Genomic DNA, 22,237 nt, shown 5'->3' on the forward strand with positions numbered 1-22,237 from the left:
CGTCCTCGCCGCGTTGCGGCTTTATGAACTCATGAATTCTATCATAACTTATTGCACCATTATAGTCTTTAATGAAGTCAGCGAGTGCTTTTTTGTTTGTTGCGTAATGCTTTGCAACATCTATATTAGCTTCTGTAAGAAGTTGTTTTATTTCCGAGTGTTCTAACTTAGACAACTTCCGATACATCTTTAGTAGGAAATAAAAAAAATATTTTTGAAAAAATTAGATTAGATTTTTTTAAGTTATTTTTCAAAATAATTTAATATTTTTATTTTAATGAAACACATGCAAGATTGCAAGTTCTTTTCATACAATGCTCTCGCTACTGCCATCAAGAATGAGTTCAATAATGCTTCAAATGTTAATATTATCTTTAACAAGAAGTTTGTGAAAGAATCTAAGTTTGGTCAGTATGTCAGACCATTAGCTATCGTCATTGACCGCAAACGTTATACTTCACAAGAGTTAGCAGTAGTTTTGAAAAAAAGAGTTTCTTCGTGAATGTCAAAGATACTCATTATACTGTCATAAAGAACTCTAACATTGACTTCTTCAGTATTGCTATGAATCTTTCCGAACAGAAAGAATATAAGAAGGGTGAAACAAATGTGAAATATTATCCTTCATCTCTGAAGACAATAACGAACAAAGATGTTATACAGAAATTCTTACCAAAGGTTGAAGAAGCTTCAATTGACATTGACGAAGGAAGTGAAATGGTTGAAGAAATTGACCCTGAAGCTATTTAAGCAAAAATATATTTTTGGTTAGTCTTCATATGGATATTTTACAACAATTCCCCAATGTATAAACTTTTCATACGCTTTTTCATAAGCTTTATATACCTTCAGAATTTTGCATAATCTTAGAAGCATTTAGATATTGTTTAAATGCTTTGTATGTCTTCATAAATTTTGCATAATCTTTTACATGCTGTTCGTTCTCCTCTTCTGTCATGAGTTCCGAATATTCTAAATTCATGTTCTTTCATATGAGATAAAATTTTATAAAAAAAAATAAAATTAGCTTAGATTTTCATTCTTCCTCTTTGAAGTTATCGAAATACTCTGTTATTTTTTCCTTTAACAATGGTAAGTCTTCTTTGAATGTAAGTATTGTGCAACCTTTGATGTCATAGTGTGTTTGAGGAAGAGTATTTTTGACAATTTCCTTTATTTGCTCATTCGGTGTCATTGAAATCGGTAAGTTTTCACGATAGAACCAGTTTCTGTCAGATTTGTAAATCTTAGCAAGGTCATAAAAGCTTTTGTTGTTTTTCTTCTGACTAAATGCAACATAACCATATCTCTGTCTTCTTCATTTTCCATGTCTTCAGCGTAAATCATATACTTATAACTCTTTTCCTTTCCTTTTGGTACTGAACGTGGTATTTTTTCTGTATGCTTTTGTCTTTGGATTCAATGACTTCATCTTTTGCTTGAAGTTTCTTTTCCATCTGTTCGCGTTCTTGTCTGTGAATTTCGTCAAGAAGTTTACAAACATACCAAGCATAACGAGGTGAAGCCCACATTGCTACAACATTTACGAGAAGTCTATGAACATAATATCCTCTCAAACCGTTTGGCAATTTTTCACGATTTTCATAGAGTTTTGGCGACTGGGGTTTTTGACCTACTCGCTGTTCTTCACTGTTTTCAGAAAAAAGTATGTCTCGCTGTGCTTCATTTAATAGTTCAATAGTGCTTTGGTTCCTAAACCAGTCTTTAGGAAGTTTAGTATCTGGAGCATAACATGCTGTCAAAATACTTTGCATTTGGTACATGTCATCTTTGACTGAACGAATGAGACGTAACTGTTTGTTATATTGTATGTACTCGTATTCTTCATTTATTGCTTCATGGACTATAACTGTTGTTGTGTTCTCTGATGTTGTCATTACTGTCTTTACATACAAAATAAAAAAATAAATAAAAATAAAATTAGCGTTATTTTTTCTGAGATAAACACTATTTCTTCACAACATTAAATTTTATCCTGTATGAAATGACTTTAAAAGATTATTGACTGACTTCGAATACTATCTCATTGACGCACTGACAGACCCTCAAAACTGTGTTGAAAGTTCTTTAAGCTTTAAGATTGAAGGTACGACGCATTTTGTCTTCACTTACGTATTGAAAGAATATGACCGTTATCATAACGAAGTGAATCAAACACTAATAAAATTTGTAGATAAAAAATTGGTTAACAATGAATATTTTAAACGTGAAGACCCAAACACTGCTGGAGATGATGAAGAATACAGACAAGCTATTGAAAAAAATAACGCAAGATTAGATGCAATAGAAAAGAAGTTTAATGAATGTCTTACAAACACGTATGAATATCTTATGCGGTGGGAAGCTAGATGGAAATAAATTTACGTCAAATATGCAATTTATAAAATCTTATGTCGACAGGCTACGTAGCACAGTGGTCTAAGGTGGTGTTATGGAGGGGTCAGAGTCTGTGGTTCGAACCGCGACAGCGCCGTATTTCTTATTTTCTTTGTTTGTCTTGTTTGTCGTGAATAAAAGTGTCATAAAAGTGCTCTATCTTCCACGGGAATAAATAAAAAATTTACTTTATTTCTTCTTTATTTCTTTGTTCCCGTGGAAGAAGGGTTTTGCTGTTTTTTCTCAGCCGAAATCAATGATTTTTTCATTTTTGGAATCCTTAGCGAATGAGGAATCTTTTCTCTCGTGGAAGCTTTGAACAAAAATATAATTTAGGTGAAGAGGTGAGATCTCACCTGTTTTTTCACCTCTTTTTTCACCCCAGTTTTTTACAAGCGTTTTACATGAATTGTACGATGTATATTTGAAATCCTAAACAATTTCGTAGCTTCTATTTTTCTGTCAGTATGTCAAAAGTTTTAACAATACCGAAGGTTTCTTTATACTTCTTCTTGACGTCAGATAGAAGGAAATCTTCTGCTGTTGGATAGTTTTTGTTCAGAAATTCTAACATGTTCATTTTATCTTCTGCTGGCTTTTCTGCTTCTTTCTTTAAGTCTGCATAGTCGTTTCTCATTCTTTCTATCTCTTTGACTGAGTAGTTATATTTCCTAATTGCTGCCTTACATTTTGAACATTGCGGGTTCATTTTTGCGTTATACATTGAAATAAAACCAGCTAAAACAACTAAGGCGTCAATTGCTCTCTTCATCTCAAACATAGCGGGTCTTATTTGTTCGTTCCATACTTTGCCTCTTCTATCTTTATCTCTTATTTCCCAAACACATTTTGCAACTAATGAAACAAAGTTATCGTAAGTCTTAAACTCCTCAGATTTATATATGTCAGAAATGTTTTTATATACCATGTCGCAATCTTTGTCCATAACCTTATGGTTGCAATGAAAACCAAGGAATTCATAATTTACTTTACGTATGAACTTCTTTATTTCTACTGAGTCAGTTGGTTTCACTTCAATTTCGTCGAATTCAGGAATAGTGAGTTTTTGTTGTTGGATTTCAGGCAATTTGGGTAAATGGTCAATAATGTCCTGCATTTCATAAAGATATTCTTCATTTTCTTCATCTTTCGCACTACAGTCTAAATTACTTGTTAAAAGTTCTTGCTTTATCTTCTGGATTTTTGTTTCGAAAGTATATGAAGAAGGAATGAAGTTTTTCATCTCTACTAACATTGACGTAGGATTCATGACTAACGAGTTTGGTGCTGTTGTTGTTGAATTGTTGTTGTGCCGATTGTTGAAATCATATCTTTTATACAAAATAAAAAAATAAAAAAAATAAAACTAACTTTATTTTTTATTTCGGGAAAATTCATGAAAATTCAAGAGGTGAAAAAAGAGGTGAAAAAACAGGTGAGATCTCACCTCTTCACCTAAACATTATTTTGGTCTTTTTGAAAATTCATGAAAATTCACGGGGTGAAAAAAGAGGTGAAAAAACAGGTGAGATCTAACCTCTTCACCTAAATTATATTTTTGTCTGATTTACATCTAATGAAAAAGTTTAGAAGAATTTTCTTATTCTTTCTGGCATATTTTTGTCTTTCCAGTACTCCCGCTCTAATGGTCCCAGATGTGTTGGCTTCGACTCTCTCAAGTTCTTAGATGGTATAACATCTTCAACGCCTCCTTCATATCTTACTTTATAAGTGTCATCGTTTGTGTTATAGCCAAGTATTTCAATAACCACTCCTCGCTTTGCTTCGTCAATGGTTTCAGCAAGTTTGCCATTACTACTTTCGACTAATTTATGTCGAGGATAAAACGCAATAGAGTCGTCGGCAGCTTTTATAAGATATCCATTACCTTGCGTAGAGTCTACAATATAATTAATTTCGACTTAACCTTAAACGTTTCTTTGTCAACGGTTTGTCGTCAAGAACTACACGAACTTTTGTACCAGGAATGAGGGTAAATTGTGTTGAATTTCTGATATTTTGTGTTTGGCTTCGTTTCTTTTGTATATACTTTTCTTCTTGTTGTTGTGTCATTGAATTTGGTGTATGTCCTGTTGTAGAATGTGTTGAGGAATTATATACTTCGAGAAAATGTTCATTGTTTCTTCGGTAAAGTCTCGCTCTTGGTTTAAATCTCTGAGAGTCCTTATGAAGCGGTTTATGATGCCGAGTATGTTATGGTTATGGTCTTCAGTAGTGTAGTGAGTTTATGTTATGCTTAATGAGAAATTCTGTGATTTTCATTGCTGAGGTATGCACTGTCTTGGTCTGATGTTAAAGTACTTGGGTTATGTTCTGCTACAAACTTTTGTAAAACTCTAACACTTCACGAGTTCCTTTATTTTTCATTGATATGCATATGCTTTAACGAGTGTTAACATTTATGAAGATGAGGAATGGTTTATGTCCTCCTTTTCTGCTTTGAATGAGAGTGTCAAATTGGTATGCGTCAGGAGTGTTGGAGTAAATTGGTAAAAAAGTAGTCGTAAGGGTTTATTTTTGTTTGATGTACAACATTTTTGTCAAAGAATTTTTAACTTCAGCTCTGTTAGTAAATCCCCACTCTTTGCAGCTTCATTGAACTTCTTAAATGACCTCCATGGATGTTGTTCGAATACTTCTTTCAAGCTCATTTATGTAAAGTTAAAGATTTTAACGCAACTCGTATCCAAGCGTGCATTGTTATATAAGGAGGCATATAATCTTTTCCATTACCTGCTGGGTCTGTAATAAACCAGCTACAACATGTGTATGATTTCCTGCAGTTCCACAGAAAATACCTGTGCTAACATCTTTGGGGTCATCTGAGATATCATATCTGTTCATTCCCTGTCTATTCGAACCCGCTGCAAGATTTATATAACCTCTTTTTTGTTATTGAATGTGAATGGTTTCCTTCCACAGATGTTCTTCCACTGAACCTATGCATATGTGAAGGAAGGTTTTCAATACCTATTTTCTTTGAACCTCCCATCTTCATTGACTGCGTATTAGTGTAGAATGGAAAACTGTCAACTATTTCATACCATCTACCACCAAATAAAGTGTTTGGATTTATTGGATTCATAGACGTATAAACAGCTCCTATAGGATATATTAAATCATATATGCTCATAACTCTATAAACATATTCTAAAGAACTTATGTCATTAAATACCATTTGGAATGTATCTCCCGGATGAAATGTTGCATTTGTTCCACTTTTATAATGTAATGTTAGTTCAATAGAATTATCCAAGAAAAATTCAAAAGTATCTGGTTGAAGACCTCTAACAAATTCAAATGGAGTTGCTGGTTCACCATTTATAATTTCTGTTGTAAATGTCATTGTATCTGGTTTCGAAAATTTCTTTGTTAGTTCTGCATCCACATAAGTTTTATCTGCTTTCTTATCTAACATTGTTGGTAGTTCATATGCTTCAAAGTTTCTGGCATGACTTTCAATGTTCCTGCAACTCTTATCTAAACTGTTAAGAGTATCTTTTACGCTTGTACTTGGATTTTCTAATGGTGCACTTGAACCAAGGTCAAAGTTCAATATTATGTCGTCTGCTCTAACAGTAGTGAAGGATTTATGTGTATGGTTCTTGTCAGCTTTACTGTCTAATGTAGCTTGAAGTTCATTTATATCGGAGATGTTGTGTTTATGAGATTTCAAAAACTTTGTTCATTGCTTCGAGTTCAACTTTGTCAGCTTTACTTTTAATAGCATCTTCAAACGTTATTTTTGCCTTAACTCTCAAAGTAAATCTTGGTTCAACTAATACACCGTTAACATTGAAAGTAGAGGCATAAATTTCACCGGTATAACCAAATGCTTCTGGTGCTTTAGCTACATCATACTGTACAGTACAGCTTATGTCATAACCTTTAGCACGAATGTATTTATATCTTCTTTCATTAACATTTTTTGTCTTCGCTTCATCACTTCGTGTTAAATATCCATGGTAGTCCGTTATAATCTGTTCGTCTGAAGTTATATAATGAACATGGTTCTTGTCCGCTTTACTATTTAATGTAGCTTGAAGTTCATTTATATCGGAGATATTGTGTTTATGAGATTTCAAAACTTTGTTCATTGCGTCAAGTTCATTTTTGTCCGCTTTACTATTTAATGTAGCTTGAAGTTCATTTATATCGGAGATATTGTGTTTATGTTCTTTATCTGCTTTTTCGGCTAATTTCTCTTCTATCTCATTTATTTCAAGTTCATGCCTACCACCACCTCCCGAAGAAGTATTTTTCTTCAGCTCTTGAAGAACGTCCACTTCGCCATCTTTGGTGTCAATAATGAGACTTTGTGTTAAAACCTTTCCTGTCTTAATGGATGTTTGTAAAACTTCTTCTTCACCGTGTTCGGGGTCATGGTCGTCATCATATCTTGTGAAATCAGAGATGTTGTCATACATTAAGCATATCTGTCTCAAAAGTTCTGCTATTTGAAACTGGAACGAAAGATATACAGAACTTTCATCATCTCCTAAAGTCAAGTCTGCTTTCTTAAGTATTTCTTGAATGTATGCAATGAGAACAGAGTACCTTGGAAAATATTCGAACAATATTTCATTAGCTGTTGGTTTTGGTGGTTCTTCTGGAGTTTCTGTTGTTTCAGTTCCTTCTGTTGGAGTTTCTGCATCTCTTGACTTCAATGCTCTTGCTCTCAAAGACCTAAATGTTAGAGCACCGGGTTTTACAAAGGACTTTATAAATGCTTTAATAGTTCCTGGTAAGTTATTGTTAGCATTAAGTAAGTTCCTTATGCTTCCATCATGTACGTCCATAGCACTATGTAAAAAATCTATACTTTTCTTGTAGTCAGCAATAGACTGACTGTGATTTTTTAAAGATTTGTCAATACCTTTAAGCCAATCTTCATGCATGTCTGATACTGAGCCAAGAATATCATTTGCTTCCTTTAGTGTATTTTGTGCTTGTCGTAAAGTATCCAATCCCGTACGTGCATTGTTTGCTATACGTCTTACAGTATCTATTTGACTCCTTGTTTCTTGCATCCAACCAGATAAAGTTTTAATAGTATCCGAACCATTTGAAATGAAGTTCAAAGCATTTTTAACGTCATTTAAAACTTCTTCACCAAGTACTGCCCATATCTTTCCGATTTGGTATTGAAGAACTCCATATGAAGCAGCTGTTAAACCAGTATTTATAAGGTCCCATATCCATGATTTAGCAGTTTTTCCATCCTTTCCATCCTTTCCATCCAAACCGTTTTCGCCTTGAGGTCCTTGTATTCCTTGTATTCCTTGTATTCCTTGTGGTCCTTGAGGTCCGGTGTCACCCTTCTCTCCTTTCAGTTCATCTTTATGTTCGTTATAATATTCTAATGTCATAAGGTGTACATCATTACTGCTACCAGCAACGCCAAGAATTTGTTTCTCATTCATGACTAAATTCTTTAAGCATTTAATGTTGTCGTCAAATCGAAAGCTCTTTAACAATTCAATGAGAACATTCAGTACTTTCACTAATGAGGCATCTACTGTAGAATTTATATATTGCACCGTTCCATCATTATGATAGGAACCTTGCTTGTTGTAATGAATGGGTCATAAGTGTTAAAAGTATCGAAATCAATGACTTTTTTTAGTTTTTCCATCGTCAATGACTAAATCATTGCCTTCAATGGTTAAAGTTGAGTTTTCGTTTACTAGTTCATGTGCTCTTCTTGCTTCATTTGTTTCATACGCATATGCAGCAATAGTCATATTTTAATGAGAATAAAATGTTGTTCTATTTGCAAAGTACAGACCCAAACGAATACGGAATAGTAAAGCTACAAACAAACTTAGGTCTTCAGAATGAAGCACTTGCTTTCAGAGTTGTTGACTTCAATACTATCGCAACTTTTGTCATAACAGATGAAACAGATTTCATGGAGTTTGAAATAGATGGAAAGAAGCACGAAATAAGATTTCACAATAATGTAGAATATAAGATGGAAAATTAGCTGGAGTGTTAAATGCTCTCATAAATACTACAATAAACAAGGATAACGAAGAAAACTTAATGAATGTTAAACTTATTGCAGGAGTTTTGAAGTTCAGTTATGCAAAGGAGTTTAAGATAACACGAATGAGTCATAGAGTTCAATTGCTTCTGGGTGCATAACCATATGACATTTCCTTTGAAAAGTGTTGACAAAAACGATTGAGATGAAATCTGTTCCATACGTATGTTATGGTAATTGTTTGTACATTGAGTCTAAATAGCTAATGTCACAGGCATTTCAGGAGTTAATAGTAAAGGTTCAGTAGAATATAAGTCTTTCTGTTATGCAGTCAATTCAATGTTCATTCCAAACGTTCCTGTCATAGCAACTCATTTAGGTAAATGGTTCGCATTAGTCCTCATAATTTGAAAGACATGCAATTCAGACTTGTTGACTTTCAAGGCGAAGCCTGTAGAACTGAAGCACCAGTGCGAATGACTGTTGAAGTTGACTTTTTAGAAAATATTAAATGCAACAGCTTACAAGAGAACTCAGAGCTAAAAATATAAAGTATGAATGTTATGTATTAGGTCATGAACTTTGGTTGTTGCTGTTTGATGAAACAAATGAATTAGTTTATGTCAGTCAAGAGAACAGAAAAAGGCGTCAAAGGCGCCGAGCGCAAAGCGCTATATTGTGTTAGTGAAAACTGCACCAAGTCAATAAGATTAGGTTTGCATTATGAAGATGAGTTCGATACTGTTGAAGAAGTTTTGGATAGATATTACAAATTGCTTTAATTTACTAAAACATATTTCAAACAAAGTTTATATTCTGTTGAAAGTTTGTTATATTCATTCGAATATTTATACTTTAAACTCAACTCCTGTAGTTCCTGGTGTTTCAATGATGCGGATGTTACCTATTTTCATGAATGGTGGCTTTGACCACAGCATTCGATTTCAGGGTCGAGATAGTCAATGACACATTGTTTCCCTGTTATTCGTGATATAACATTTTCAAGGTCCTCCTTTGTTAGAATTATTTGGTTCTTGCTTATAAGATTTGTCAAAAGCTTCTTATCGTCTTTGAGTAAAATTGTTTGGTATAACTGAAGAAGGTAATGGTCTACGTTATCTGAAGGATTTGTTTGAACATTTGTGTAAGGGTTGTCGTTGGCTTCTCTTGAAAGAATTTGGTCCAGTGGTGGATACTCTAACTTAACATCTGATGTAGCGTTAGCGTTTGAAGCTGAGTTTAAATTCACGGATTTCAGTTCTGGTTCTTTTTCTTTCAAACACTCTGAACTATAGTTCTTTATGACAATATTGTTTGTCGTTCGTGAGTCAACATTTGATGTTGGTTCAATTGGAACATTAACGGCACCAGCTAAGATGGATTTGCTTCTCATTTCATATAGAATAAAAACCTTTTATATGTATGAAATGAACAATATACTCGACAAGGGTTTGAATGTAAAGCTAACGAATGAAAATATTGTTGAATTCACTGAGACAGGAGCTGTGTATAAAGATGTAGAACTACTGAACAAAAGAGCTAAGGGAAGAAGCAGGAACATGAACAAAGGGTGGAAGCCTATAAAAATTTATGTCAATGATGGCTCAGGAGGTTCAAACATAAAGTATGCAGAAAGTTATAGAGTTTATGCTCTCAAAGGTGAAAAGCCTTCATTTAAGAACAGCTATTCTAACGCATATCCTCAAAAGCTAACGGATGGAGAAGTGGATGATATGAATGACAGCAAAAATATTAACAGAAATGGCGACAGAGATGCATGGAATTTGTTTACCATCAGTCAATTGAAGGTTAAACTTTAAAACAATGTTGGTCGTTCCCATGGAATATTTTTGACTTTAATGGTATTAGTCATGATATGAATCTCAAGGTATGAACGAGGAGAGATGAGAGACTTATATGCTTCCCAAATTTCTTCAAAAGGTAATGTTATACCTGACTGTTTCCAAATGAGTTCAATATCATAACGTGAGAAACCTTGAAAGATAACGAAGTCAGTTATGAGACGTTTTATGTTTAAAGCTAAAAACCTCCATGTTTGCATAAGTATTGCTACAGTTAAGTGGTAATGTCTGACTTTAGTAATGATGTTAGCTAATGGTGAGTCTGGTTTTGACACTAAACCTTTTCCGGCGAAGTCGTCGCAAACGAGCAGAGTGTTTGAAGGATATTTTTTGAAGGGGTATTTTGAAAGTTTTGATAGAATGTAGTTTGTCAGTCGTTTCATATCGTAAACTCCTGAGTACTGACGTAAGTGGTGTTTGTCAATAATTCTTTCCATCTCCTCAGAAGTCTTTTGCATTCCTGACTGTATAAATTCAACGATGGCATAATATTTCCTCTTACGTCGAATGTAACGTTGAAGAAATTCAATGAGTTCACTGTCTGGAACTTTAACGACAGAGGCTTGAACTTTTGACATAAATGTTTTCGCTGTTGAGTCCATAGAGTCTGAAGTTGCTGATATAATGATTTGGTCATAATATGAGTCATTTCCTAAACGTTCTGTTATGAGTATATGACGAATGAGGTTAAATGTCTTACCTGAACCCATCTTTCCACAATAGAAATAAACACCATTTGAACAGAACTCATAGTCCTTACTGAAAGGAAGAATGAGAGAAGAGTTAAGTTTGTCTGTAGTTTCATTCATGTCTTCATCTACGTCATGTATTAAATGCTTCATTTTATCTCCATTAAAAATGCAAGTCAGAAATATTCAGAACATAGCACCGAGTCTAACTGACAAGAGTATAAAGATATACTATGAACACGTTATGATGAAACCTACCAAAATTCAAGAAAGTCAGTATACTTATGAATATCCAAGGCACTGGGTAGAGTATGTAGGAGGTGAGAAAGCTATTGAAATCAGACAGGTTCGAAGTATTCCAGCAGGAAGAACAATATTATTGAAGAACTTTAATGTTTTGAGGTATAATGATGAAACAAAGAAGCAAGATAGTTTTCCTGTTGCTGTGTATGTGAACCTAGACACAGGAGATGACATGAAAGTTTTTAACACAAAGCTTCAAACGGTAGTGAGAGAACAACTGACTGCGGAAGGACATCCATTACCTTCAGAAGTTAGCATAGCATATAATTTTGAAACAAACTCAATAGATTTTAAAGTCATCTCTGCAAAGAAGTCAGGTTTTACATTTAATGAAGCAGATGTATATTCGAATGAAAACTTCAAAGCTATTGCATGGTTAGATAATGACGATTGCTTTAAGAAAATATTTAAATTCAGTGACTCAAAGATGTCAATAGATGACCTTCGTGGAATGTTACCATCGACGTTTACAGTTGAAGGTTCAGCAGGATTGCTTACAAGATTGTCAATTGGTGGTATTTGGTCTCGTGAGAACATTGTTATAAAATCCAGTATAAGTGAATTTGCTGAAGAATCTATATTATGTCTTTCAAACTACATGTATTCGCCACCGAAGCATTATAGTATAACAAACTTTGTCAGTAAGTTTAACATAAGACTTGTCGAACCTTCTTCAATGAAAGATGTTGTGCTACCTAAAGATGGAAAGGATGGACTCATTATTGAGATGATTTTAATAGCATATTAAATGAGCTTGTTCTTGAAGGTCATTCATGATGAAATAACTGTTGTAGAAGATGTTAGCAATTGTTCAGACATTTTGAAGCGAATAGATGATATAAGAAAGAAGTTTATGAATGAGAATGTTTATGTTTCATTGACTTTCTCCAGTAACGAGAACTTTTATGAGATAATATTGAAGAGAGATGATTTTAATATGGTGTAAATGGTAGCTTGGGCAGCTTTAGGCGCAATGGGAACAAAAGCATTAGCATTTGGAGCAAAAGCACTTGGAGCTTATGACGCAGTAAATAAAATGAGTGGAGGAAGAGTTTCGAAGACATTAGATGCAAATAAAGGAAAGATTGGAGGCTGGGTTGCAAAGAAGTTAAGATTAAATAAAATAGGACTCATAAATAAAGCATCCAATTTGGTTGCGACTGAGTCAGAAAATGCTTTAGGAAAGGACGATGAGTTTGCAAAACACGCAAAAGACTTTAATGACCAGATGAAAGGTGAAACAATGCATTTAAATAGAGTCGATGGAACTCTTCCTCCACCAGTAGTTCTTCCGTATGGTCCCTATGGAATGTATGGAAACCCTTACGAAAGACCATTTGACCCATTGACTGGTGGAAGTAATTGGTATCATTACGGACGAAGAAGAAAGACAGTCAAGTTGGAGACAGACGTGAAGAAAGCAACTAAAAAGAAACCAAGGAAGAGAGTTATAAAGTAATGAATTCAACGGGTGAAAAAAGAGGTGAAAAAACAGGTGAGATCTCACCACTTCACCTAAATTTATTTTTGCGCTATGTTTTCATACGTGTGAGGGTGGTGATATCATTAATTTTTAAGTTTATTTTTATATAAATGACAGAACAAAAGCAACTCATACAAATCAAAACATATAACAAACATACATTTAAACATTTATTCTTCCTTCCTGAGCATAACATGTTCTTTCAAATACATCCGAGACCAGTTGACTTTTCATTGACTGTGTATAAAGATAGAAATAGTTATATCATTAAACCATACGATGACGAAGGTAAGTTATGTAAATTGTACGTTAAGAAGTTAGAGAAAGTTTATGGCTTCAAGTATGACTACAATAGGGTTAACACTGATGATGAAGATATTGAGGAAAATTTATGAGAACATTAGTGAAGTCGTTAGTGAGAACGATAGTGAGAACGTTTATTTTTTACATTAGTGAGTTCGTTAGTGAAGTGGTTGGCGGCTTTGTAAATATTTAAGGTTAAGTTAGTTTTTGCGTTCGTGTTGTAAAATATACGTTACTGGTTTTGTAAATATTTAAGGTTATATTGAGTAAGGTGGAACGCAGTGCCGCCGTACCCAACTTAACCATACTAACTAATGTAGGTACTGAAAATATTGTATCTACATTAAGAAAAGGAGAAGTCAAAGTTGGTTTATCTGCAAAAAGATCAGAAACTTCTGCAAAAGGAACAGTTCAAACTTTATTTTCAGTATCGAACAAGAACCTGACATATAAGTACAGTAGAGATAAATATATTGACTTCACTTTCGCAGGCACGAACGAATATCCTAGTTACAATCATCCTGAAAAAGAAGGAACAACTGGTGCTTCCATTGGTGCGAAGTTTATGGCTACAACAAGTATAACTGATACAGCTGGAAGTGGAAAAACAAGTTTCTCAGGTGATGTCAAAATTTCATGGGAACCAACCGCAGATGCTTCTGCTGATGAAAAAGAAGAATTCCTAATTCCAGAGTTCACTGCAACATTGTCAACTAAAGGTGGTGCATTCACCAAGGATAATGTTGATCAGAAATTCCCTGGTGGATTCCCATGGTGGGGAATTTTATTGATTGTTATTGCTGTCATCATTGTGATTGCAGTTGTTGTAGTAGTAGTCCTTTTCTTATTCGTATTCAAGAAGGATGATGGTAAATCTGCAGAGCCAGATGATAAAGTCTAAAATTATTTAGTTTGATCAAATAAAAAATTTTTAATTTGGACAATGAACTAAGTAAAACGGATACCCAAAGAAAATGAGTAGATAGTAAGTAGGTTCAGTGAGTTATATAGGTTATTTTAATATAAATCATGAAAGTATTTGAAAAAAACAGAATTGATAATGAAATAAAGTAGAATTTTAATGTGAAAACATAAAATGAAGAGATGTGTTTAATAAATATTAATATAATATGAATGAGTTTGAAAATATCAAATTTCATATTGAAATCTGATTGATTTTAATAAAAAACGCAAAAAGAAGAGAAATGTCTAATAATTTTAAGTTTTAAAAGCAATATAACTAGTAATATAAATCTAATTAAAAGTTAATATGAAAATATTAACTTAAAATGAGACAAAATATGAAATAATGAGTATTATATTAGTAATATTGGTAAGTCTGATGTACGACGACGTGCAATTTCTTGTGAAATGTCTTTCTTGTCAAAAAGTTTTTGTTCAAAAGAATATTCGTTCAATTCGTATCGTTTGCTAAGAAGATCAAGCTTTGTTTTGATCAAATTGACAAGTTCGGCTTGTTTGTTAACAATGTATGTTGAGCGTTCTTGGGATTCTTTAAAAAGGTCGGATATTTCGTTGTTTGTTGTTTCGTCTGGTTTAAGTTCAAGTAATGCTTGTGATAATTGTTTAATTGTCTTTTCAATTTCACTTCGTGTTTTAATTGATGAAGTTTGAATTTGGTGGAAACAAGAAATGTCGTTATTATGGAAATTCTCAAGTTCGGTGTTAATGTCTCGTATCAAATCTTGTTTACGAGAGGATGAAATTGAGATTCGTTGAACTAATTCTTTCTTTGTTTGTTCTTCGTTCATAGATTCAATATGGCATGATACAGCATAGTTCCTTGATGCTATTTTCGGGGTAATGATATTAGAAGACAAAGTGCCTAAAGAAGAAGAATCGTCTAATTCATCAATTCGATCTAATATCTGTTCCATTTGTTGTTTTATCATCATTCGCTCTTTACGCATGGAGTTAATCTCTTCAATAATTCTTCTTTTGTCTTCAGATGAAAGTTCCATTTTTTTACAAAATCGAGTTGTCACTTTTTGATTTCATCACAAAAAAATTGACTTCAAAAGAAAAAAATGATTATCTAATTGGATTTGATCGGCAATCGGAATCATAAAAACATTAGAAATTACATAATTCTATCAAAAACTCACAATTTTCGAACGACGAACAGATAAAAAATGAATTTATGGTTTAGTTAAATGGAGATGTAATATTAAAAAAATAAGTTTTATCATTCAAAATTTTTAAATTCAATCTGCCCGTTAGTTTTATCAAAATCACATTGAAATTTTTTTAATCCGCAGAAATTTCAAAATTTTAATGAATATATTATCATATATCTGACCTTCTTAATGATCCCAATTAAACATCTGTTCTCAAATTTTCAATAACATATTTCAAAATCAATTTACTACACGGCATAATTATTAGTATTTTACATCTATTAATAATTTTTCTCGATGATCAAATAATCAAAAATTCAAATGTATAAAAATAAGAAACAAAGATGAACAATAGAATTAAATAATTAGGGAAAATTTTGGTTTTTTCATTTTTGTGAAGGCTAATCTCTCATTCAAAAAATAATCAGTTACAATTAGTTCTGAAAGATATTTTTTATTTAATAAAATGTTAAGTCGATATCCCGCTTTAAATCATCGTTAAGCATCTATATACCTACCATGCAATCAAAGACATTAGCCAAAGTATGTAGCGCCTCTAAAATTAAACTTCCTCCTTTAGTTCTCGAAGAAATTGAAGAAAAAATCGAAAAACCAGTTCAAGAAGAAGAAAAAAGCCCAGATCCAGATTACGGAGACTACGAATCCGCAAGAATGGAGAACAAAAATCTCAAAGCTACTCGAAACTTACAACTTCCTCGTCTTCCTCAAATTCCTAAGGCTGGTGACCCATCATTTAAGAATATTATGATGAAAAAGATCGAGCTCTGCAAGCAGATGTGTGATTTTGATAATCCAAATAACGATAAAGACGCTAAAATTATCAAAGCAAACGCATTGCAAGAAATCTCCAATAGGTTCTCGAATCTTGGTATTAATTCATATATAGACGAAGATATAAGAGTGAATCTTGTTCAAATGATCAAAACAAACCTCATTAGACCGCTATCAAAACTTGATGACATTTCACTTTTCTTTTCTGACATTAATTCTTTTCATTTAGAAGATTTTCAACATACACAACATATATACAAAATATTAACCTTCTTTTTCAGAGATTTCCCGAAATATGAGATTTTTGACATCAAATTCATGAAAGAATTGATACCTGTTTTATCATCCAGAGACATAAGAGAAAGGGATATGATCATCGCTTTTATGGTAAGTTTAATACAAGCGAAAAATAACCTTTTTAATCAGATTTTGCCAAGCTTAATCAAGATTATCGATCATCACTTCGTGGATATTGATCCATGCGGAGTTTATTCTGCCCTCGGCATAATGAAAGGCGTAATCAAAGAAATCCCGTCATTTTGGCGCGTAATTCAACCGATGTTCCAAACTCATCTTCTCAATTTACTCAGATATGATTGTTTGAGAGTTTACGCGGACCCACTTTCGGAAATTTTTTCTTTGTTTTATAATAACAACTCTATTTACTCAAAGAACACTATAGAGCTATTGGTAAGTATCTGGCCAGTCAGTAATCCTTCCAAAGAAGAAATTATGATCAATATCCTTTCTTCCGCCTTAGATTTCCCTGAAGCAATAAATAATGCGTTACTTTGCCATATCGTTGACATTGTTGCAATATCGATTGACTCGCCATCACATAAGATTGCTGAAGCAGCTAATAGATTGTTCGTACAACCATCATTTACTGAATTAGTCTCAAAGAACCGAAAAACTTTTACAGTTAAGCTATTACCTCATGTTGAGAACGCAAGAACACATTGGAATGAGAAGATTAGATCACTCGGAAACGAATCAAATCTCGCTATTTTGAGAATGAATCCAAATATTAAATCAAAGAAGATCCAAGATGCGACGACAGATACGAATAAGACAAAACTAAAGGGATGGGCAAGTATTGCAAGAGCTGCGGCCACAAAAGACAAGACAATTAACTTATCTGACAAACTTGGAGAATTTTCAAAGGTTTACGGGTCTGGAGGTGTTGGAAATGGCTTGATTTCGACACCTTTGCAGTTGAATTTCTTCCCAATCAGATCTATCGAAAGCCAACCTCAGATCATGATCCCAAATTTTCGTTCAACTTCTCAAATGATGATAAGGGTAAACTGAATCTCATTTGAGAAGTTTTTTTGTTGTATTTTATTTATTTTTTGTTTATAAAGTTTTGTTATTGCGAATATTGTTTGTATTTTTCTTCAAACACTTATATGTGTTTCCAATTTTGGCTTCAACACCTTATAAGTCAAAGATCGAAATAAATTTTTCAGAAATTCATCGTTAAATGTCTCTATCAACAAAAATATATTATATACTCGTTAAGTATAGCATAAAGTTTTAGTGATTTTCATTCAAAATCTGAATAATTGGGAGACAAAATTTAATTGGGTCAGAGAAAGTTTGTTTATGGCTATAAATAGAATATATATATTAATAAAAATGTGTATATATTATGTTTCACAGAACTAAATTGCGTATTTTTAACAATAAACAATCAAATATAACGAGCGAAAAAAAATTTAATTGATTAATGCAAGATCTGTAATGTTCATTTAGTTTGTATGCCTAAGCTATTGAAGATACAGTAATAGATCAATGTTCTTTTGAGCATTTAATAAAGAATGATTATCAATTATAGAGATTTAATGGTTAGATCTAAAAAACTGAAAGTTTTCTTAAAGTACATTTAGTTATTGTAACTTATACAAGAAATTAAAACACTTGATAAAAAAATGAATCTGAAAACGTAAGGGAAATGAATGAAAAGTTAAGAAATGTTTGTTTTAAGCAAAGTACATTCTATTAATGTTCTTTTCGATGATTGCTAAATGTTGTGGTTGAAATCGCCAGAAAAAACGATGATAGATTTTGAATTCAAAATTGAGAGAAATATCTCGGTCTTCAATTTTTATTTCACGCATTAGAATAGTTTATTTATATTTGATATATGTGGTATCGATCATAAATGAATTATCGGTTTTCGTTTTTTATCCACCTAAACTTTTTTTTTCGAAAAAGATGTTGATAGTACTTTTACTTTCTTTGGCTTCCTGTAATGGACCATCAGAGATCCCAAATGATATTATACCAGAACAAAACTATACAGATGATACAATTTATCCCAAAGTTGTCGATGTTTGGTTCATGACAATTTTAGTCGCCTTTTTCATGATGTACATCAAAAAATTCGAATGGGGAGTAATGATAGCAGTACTTCTCTCAGCCGCAACATCTCACGTTACTTATGCTTTTGTTAAAAATGTTTGTATGAAGCATGATTTCGATGCAAAGCTTGCAACTGAATCAGTATGTTGTGCAATTACATGTACAGTTACTATTGGTATCTTTATTGGTACAATAAAGACATGGCAATACTGCATTGTCGGAGTTATGTTTGGTTTATCATACTTACTTGTCGAATACTTAGTAGTTTCAGGAAAAGCAATCAAAGGAGTTATTGATCCAGGTTGCGCGATCTCCATCCACATGATGGCTGCTTATTATGGTCTCGGAGTTGCCTGTGTCATTAGAGAGAAACGAGTTATAGGTGTTGAATTCAAGTTTTCTACACATTCAGTCAACTGGATTTGGCTTGGTTCATCACTTTTGTTCATTTTATGGCCATCATTTGTTTCTTTGTTTTGGAAAGGAAAAGCGGCATGGACAGCAGCAATTAATTGTTTAATGAGCGGTCTCGGTTCAATCATTTCAGCTTACTTCATGGAATTTACAATAAAACGAGGAAAGGTTGATGCTTTTGTTTACGCAGTTGCTTTACTTGCTGGATGCGTTGGAACATCATCCGCCTTGTTTATGCTGTCTCCGTGGTCATCTTTACTTGTTGGAGCCATTTGTGGCTGTTTTTCAGTTTGTTCTTTCAATTATATACATAATCCTTTCACAAAGATGCTCGGAATTAATGATGTAATGGGTGCTCATAACTTGCATGGTATTTGCTCATGGCTTTCAGTCATAACTTGCGCAATTACATTATTTATTAAGAAATTCCCACCACAATGGACTGTTGCCGGTGCTGTTACATCATTTGCTGTTTCATCAATATGTGGAGTTATCACTGGCCTTGTTCTCCGCTTCACAAAAGGAAAAGAAATACCAGATTCAGATTTCATGGAGGATAATGCCATTTTCTTATTCCCCCATGACACTGAATTAGATTGGCCACCAAAGGAATAAATTATTATATATTAGTTTTTACAATTAAGAGAAATTTTTAAAAAATATGAGTTTTGAAAAGGTATATGAGCCTTGATTGAATACCGTTTTGTTTGTTATTCTATGATTTGTCTCATATTTTAAATAATCTATCTCTCCATAAATCATATCTTGATTTGATTAATCATGTTGTACAGTGGAGTAAATTTGATTTGGATCTAATGTCACATTACATAAGAGTATCATTATAGCCTTTATTTATCAAAAGATGAATAAATTTAAATTTATTGAAAATTCAGAGTCATGTTCCATAAAATATTCAGCTTCAAAATAAAACTTCAATTAAAATAAAAGATAGTTCTAGATTTCGAATTTTGAAATTTTAAATAAATAATGCGATATTTTTAAATTCTTAACAAAATCCATCCCAAATATCTTTCACTCAAGAATTTCACAACAATCAACACGCATGTTAGAGATATATTTTCAATTCCATGAAAATTTTTGAAACAATTTAGGCAATATTATTAAAGTATATCACAGATACAATAAGATTTTCATATCCATTTAAAATATTAAATCTTTTTAATAAATGAAGATAAGCTCAATAGCTCATTTGACGATCTTATGCCTGAAAACATATCAAGTAATTCAACTATATAAGAAATACAACCAAAATGACAAATAATCAAAAACAATTATGGTATATTCTATAGTAACAGAGCCGAATCATTGGCCATTCATATTAAAACTACTAAAAACTTAGAAATCACATGGTATTTACATGATAATTTTAGAAATTTAAGAAAATATTATTTTTATAATTTAATAACTTAACTACATTAATAATATCTTATTCATAATTGTTTTTTACTCTATGGGAGGTCATCCTTAATTATAAAAAACAATGATTAAATTAAAAATATAAAAAAACATTTATTATTTACAAATCTAAAGCAATAGGAGACAAAGGCATGACCATGTTGAAGTCATCATGATTTGTTCTCAAAGCAATAGTTTCAGCGCCAACTTCTCTTCCTTCAATTCTATCAGTGTTCATCTGCAGCTGCATTATATTTTCTTTTTTCAATCCCATTACGTTGTACAACAACTCATCCCATGATTGAGCGAATCTCATCAACTTCTGACCATCATCCATCATGACACTCAATCTCTCCTTTGTGTCTGAAACAGCTCTGTACCAAATGTGTGTTGAAGTGATCGAATAACAGCCATTCAAGAAAACTTTCGCGTGTAAAGTGAATGAATCGCTGTTTTTCGATTGTCTGACAACCCATGACTCATTTAATCGAGATTTCAGACATGATTCAACAGTACGACTGTCAATGAAGGGACAAAACCATGGAACAAAGGATGGCCGGACATCTGTGTTGTATGATCCGAAATTTATGAACAAATTTGGAGAATTTACGTCTGTAAGGGCTAAAATGTTATCGCAAACATCAATATGTGGTCCGTATCTCGCAATGAATCCGAGGTATTCATCAAATCCGATATCGTTCATCATTTGACTGTTATCTGGTCGATATGTAAAGAAATAGTCGATATTTGCAAAGATCTGACAGTAGTTATCAGAGGCTTTGCATTCCTGTGTAATAAATGACTCGACTAGTTCTGTATGATTCACTTTTGTGACATTTCCGAAATGGGCAATCCAATCTTTCGTTGTTCTGTTCAAGAAAGTGTGGCGTTCTTCTTCTGTTAGCTTCATATCCCTCATGATCTTCGCGGTGGCAAGCAGTTGGTCGGTATCTGTGGCTAAAAAAGCAGATGTGATTTGAGGAATGAAAGAAAGAGGAGCTTTTGGCGTAGGAGCTGGTACATTGTCTGCGGATTTGGTATTAGGCTCGTGTGGGACAAGTAATAGCCCGGAATTAGGTAGTCCAATCGGTTTAATTTTTTCTGCATCTTCAATTGTAGTAGAAATGGAGAATGGGAAAGCGACTTGACGTCTTTTGTTCCAGTTAGCAAGATCTGGTAAAGATCCAAATGCAGTTATTATCTCAGATCGAACAACTGGAACAATTTGAAAATTATGTGCTCGAAAATTAGTATTAATCGAATTTGAACGTAATCCAAGGAAGTTTCCGAGAATTTTAGCATTTGATACTATAGTTTTTCCATCAGGGAACCATCCAATTCCTATTGTTTTGATATGTTCCGGATGTTTCAATGTATAACGCAATAAAGCTATGATTTTTACGGTGAACTTGATTCGTTTGATCTGTTCGTCATTACAGACTTTGGATTTCATTAATGCAATATCATCAATTTCATCAAAAATATTCATTTTATAAAATTATTATCGTAAGAGGAACTTCCTCATAAATGTCACTTTTACTTTGTTTTTTCATTTTGTCACTTTTGTAAAAATACTTCTGCTAAAAAAAGTCACTAAGTCTTATTTGCACTCATGTACAAAAAAAAAAAAAAAAAAAAAAAAAAGGGTAGTGGGGCTTCCAGGCACTTCGTGCCCTTAGCCCCGAAGATGTTTAGTAAAATGAGTTTTATTCGGAAAATTGTTAGTCTTCTGGTGTGAATTCGGAGGACTCTTCTTCTTCCTCATTGCTTCTGGGAAGAAGCCTTCTTCTGGGTCGAAAACATTATATAATGTTTCACTTTTCACAAATTATATATGTTTTCATGCTTTTGTCACTTTTCTGTCACTTTTCGGGTAAAAACATTTTTATTATTATATATAAATGATTTTACAAAAACCTCCGTTACCGTTCTTTGGAAATAAGAGTAAATGTAAGATATTATATTGAGAGAACTTAAGAAAACTACCGAATGTCTAACATTTGTAGATTTGTTCGTGGAAGTTTCTATATATCCCATTTGTGCCATACAATATTCCCAGACTCAAAAGA

At 32.9% G+C, this 22,237-nt stretch overlaps 8 protein-coding genes and 5 pseudogenes across 13 annotated transcripts, besides 2 other annotated features; 6 read left to right on the forward strand and 7 right to left on the reverse strand.

Annotated features, from left to right (window-relative positions):
- Nucleotides 1–12,992: part of a mobile genetic element that runs on past the window's edge.
- Nucleotides 278–750, forward strand: TVAGG3_0451760 (annotated as a pseudogene). Its single transcript has one exon. A coding segment is annotated over exon 1 (473 nt).
- On the reverse strand, nucleotides 1,040–1,775 carry TVAGG3_0451770 (annotated as a pseudogene). The gene has a single exon. A coding segment is annotated over exon 1 (736 nt).
- On the reverse strand, nucleotides 3,094–3,726 carry TVAGG3_0451780 (annotated as a pseudogene). The gene has a single exon. A coding segment is annotated over exon 1 (633 nt).
- Nucleotides 3,984–4,785, reverse strand: TVAGG3_0451790 (annotated as a pseudogene). Its single transcript has one exon. A coding segment is annotated over exon 1 (802 nt).
- TVAGG3_0451800 lies at nucleotides 5,820–8,162 on the reverse strand (annotated as a pseudogene). Its single transcript has one exon. A coding segment is annotated over exon 1 (2,343 nt).
- On the reverse strand, nucleotides 10,221–10,724 carry TVAGG3_0451810 (protein of unknown function, DUF4106 family; the record flags this gene model as incomplete). Its single annotated transcript, XM_051234647.1, has 1 exon — nucleotides 10,221–10,724. One exon carries the CDS (start codon nucleotides 10,722–10,724, stop codon nucleotides 10,221–10,223), a length of 504 nt encoding a protein of 167 aa, XP_051104377.1.
- Nucleotides 11,074–12,006, forward strand: TVAGG3_0451820 (uncharacterized protein; the record flags this gene model as incomplete). Its single annotated transcript, XM_051234648.1, has 1 exon — nucleotides 11,074–12,006. The coding sequence occupies one exon, from the start codon at nucleotides 11,074–11,076 to the stop codon at nucleotides 12,004–12,006; it is 933 nt and encodes a 310-aa protein (XP_051104378.1).
- TVAGG3_0451830 (protein of unknown function, DUF4107 family) lies at nucleotides 12,205–12,717 on the forward strand (the record flags this gene model as incomplete). Its single annotated transcript, XM_051234649.1, has 1 exon — nucleotides 12,205–12,717. The coding sequence occupies one exon, from the start codon at nucleotides 12,205–12,207 to the stop codon at nucleotides 12,715–12,717; it is 513 nt and encodes a 170-aa protein (XP_051104379.1).
- A 617-nt stretch (nucleotides 12,993–13,609) lies between the features above and the next one.
- On the forward strand, nucleotides 13,610–13,945 carry TVAGG3_0451840 (glycoprotein 38 family; the record flags this gene model as incomplete). Its single annotated transcript, XM_001301440.1, has 1 exon — nucleotides 13,610–13,945. The coding sequence occupies one exon, from the start codon at nucleotides 13,610–13,612 to the stop codon at nucleotides 13,943–13,945; it is 336 nt and encodes a 111-aa protein (XP_001301441.1).
- A 69-nt stretch (nucleotides 13,946–14,014) lies between these two features.
- On the reverse strand, nucleotides 14,015–15,176 carry TVAGG3_0451850 (uncharacterized protein; the record flags this gene model as incomplete). The annotated part of the gene is made up of 1 exon (XM_001301441.1): nucleotides 14,361–15,026. The coding sequence occupies one exon, from the start codon at nucleotides 15,024–15,026 to the stop codon at nucleotides 14,361–14,363; it is 666 nt and encodes a 221-aa protein (XP_001301442.1).
- A 301-nt stretch (nucleotides 15,177–15,477) lies between these two features.
- TVAGG3_0451860 (protein phosphatase regulator protein) lies at nucleotides 15,478–17,665 on the forward strand (the record flags this gene model as incomplete). The annotated part of the gene is made up of 1 exon (XM_001301442.2): nucleotides 15,702–17,285. One exon carries the CDS (start codon nucleotides 15,702–15,704, stop codon nucleotides 17,283–17,285), a length of 1,584 nt encoding a protein of 527 aa, XP_001301443.1.
- A 473-nt stretch (nucleotides 17,666–18,138) lies between these two features.
- TVAGG3_0451870 (ammonium transmembrane transporter protein) lies at nucleotides 18,139–19,391 on the forward strand (the record flags this gene model as incomplete). The annotated part of the gene is made up of 1 exon (XM_001301443.2): nucleotides 18,192–19,367. The coding sequence occupies one exon, from the start codon at nucleotides 18,192–18,194 to the stop codon at nucleotides 19,365–19,367; it is 1,176 nt and encodes a 391-aa protein (XP_001301444.1).
- An 871-nt stretch (nucleotides 19,392–20,262) lies between these two features.
- Nucleotides 20,263–21,677, reverse strand: TVAGG3_0451880 (uncharacterized protein; the record flags this gene model as incomplete). The annotated part of the gene is made up of 1 exon (XM_001301444.1): nucleotides 20,290–21,657. One exon carries the CDS (start codon nucleotides 21,655–21,657, stop codon nucleotides 20,290–20,292), a length of 1,368 nt encoding a protein of 455 aa, XP_001301445.1.
- A 109-nt stretch (nucleotides 21,678–21,786) lies between these two features.
- Nucleotides 21,787–22,237: part of a mobile genetic element that runs on past the window's edge.

The sequence above is a fragment of the Trichomonas vaginalis genome, chromosome V, assembly GCF_026262505.1.
Source record: "Trichomonas vaginalis G3 chromosome V, whole genome shotgun sequence".
NCBI classification, from domain to species: Eukaryota; Parabasalia; order Trichomonadida; family Trichomonadidae; genus Trichomonas; species Trichomonas vaginalis.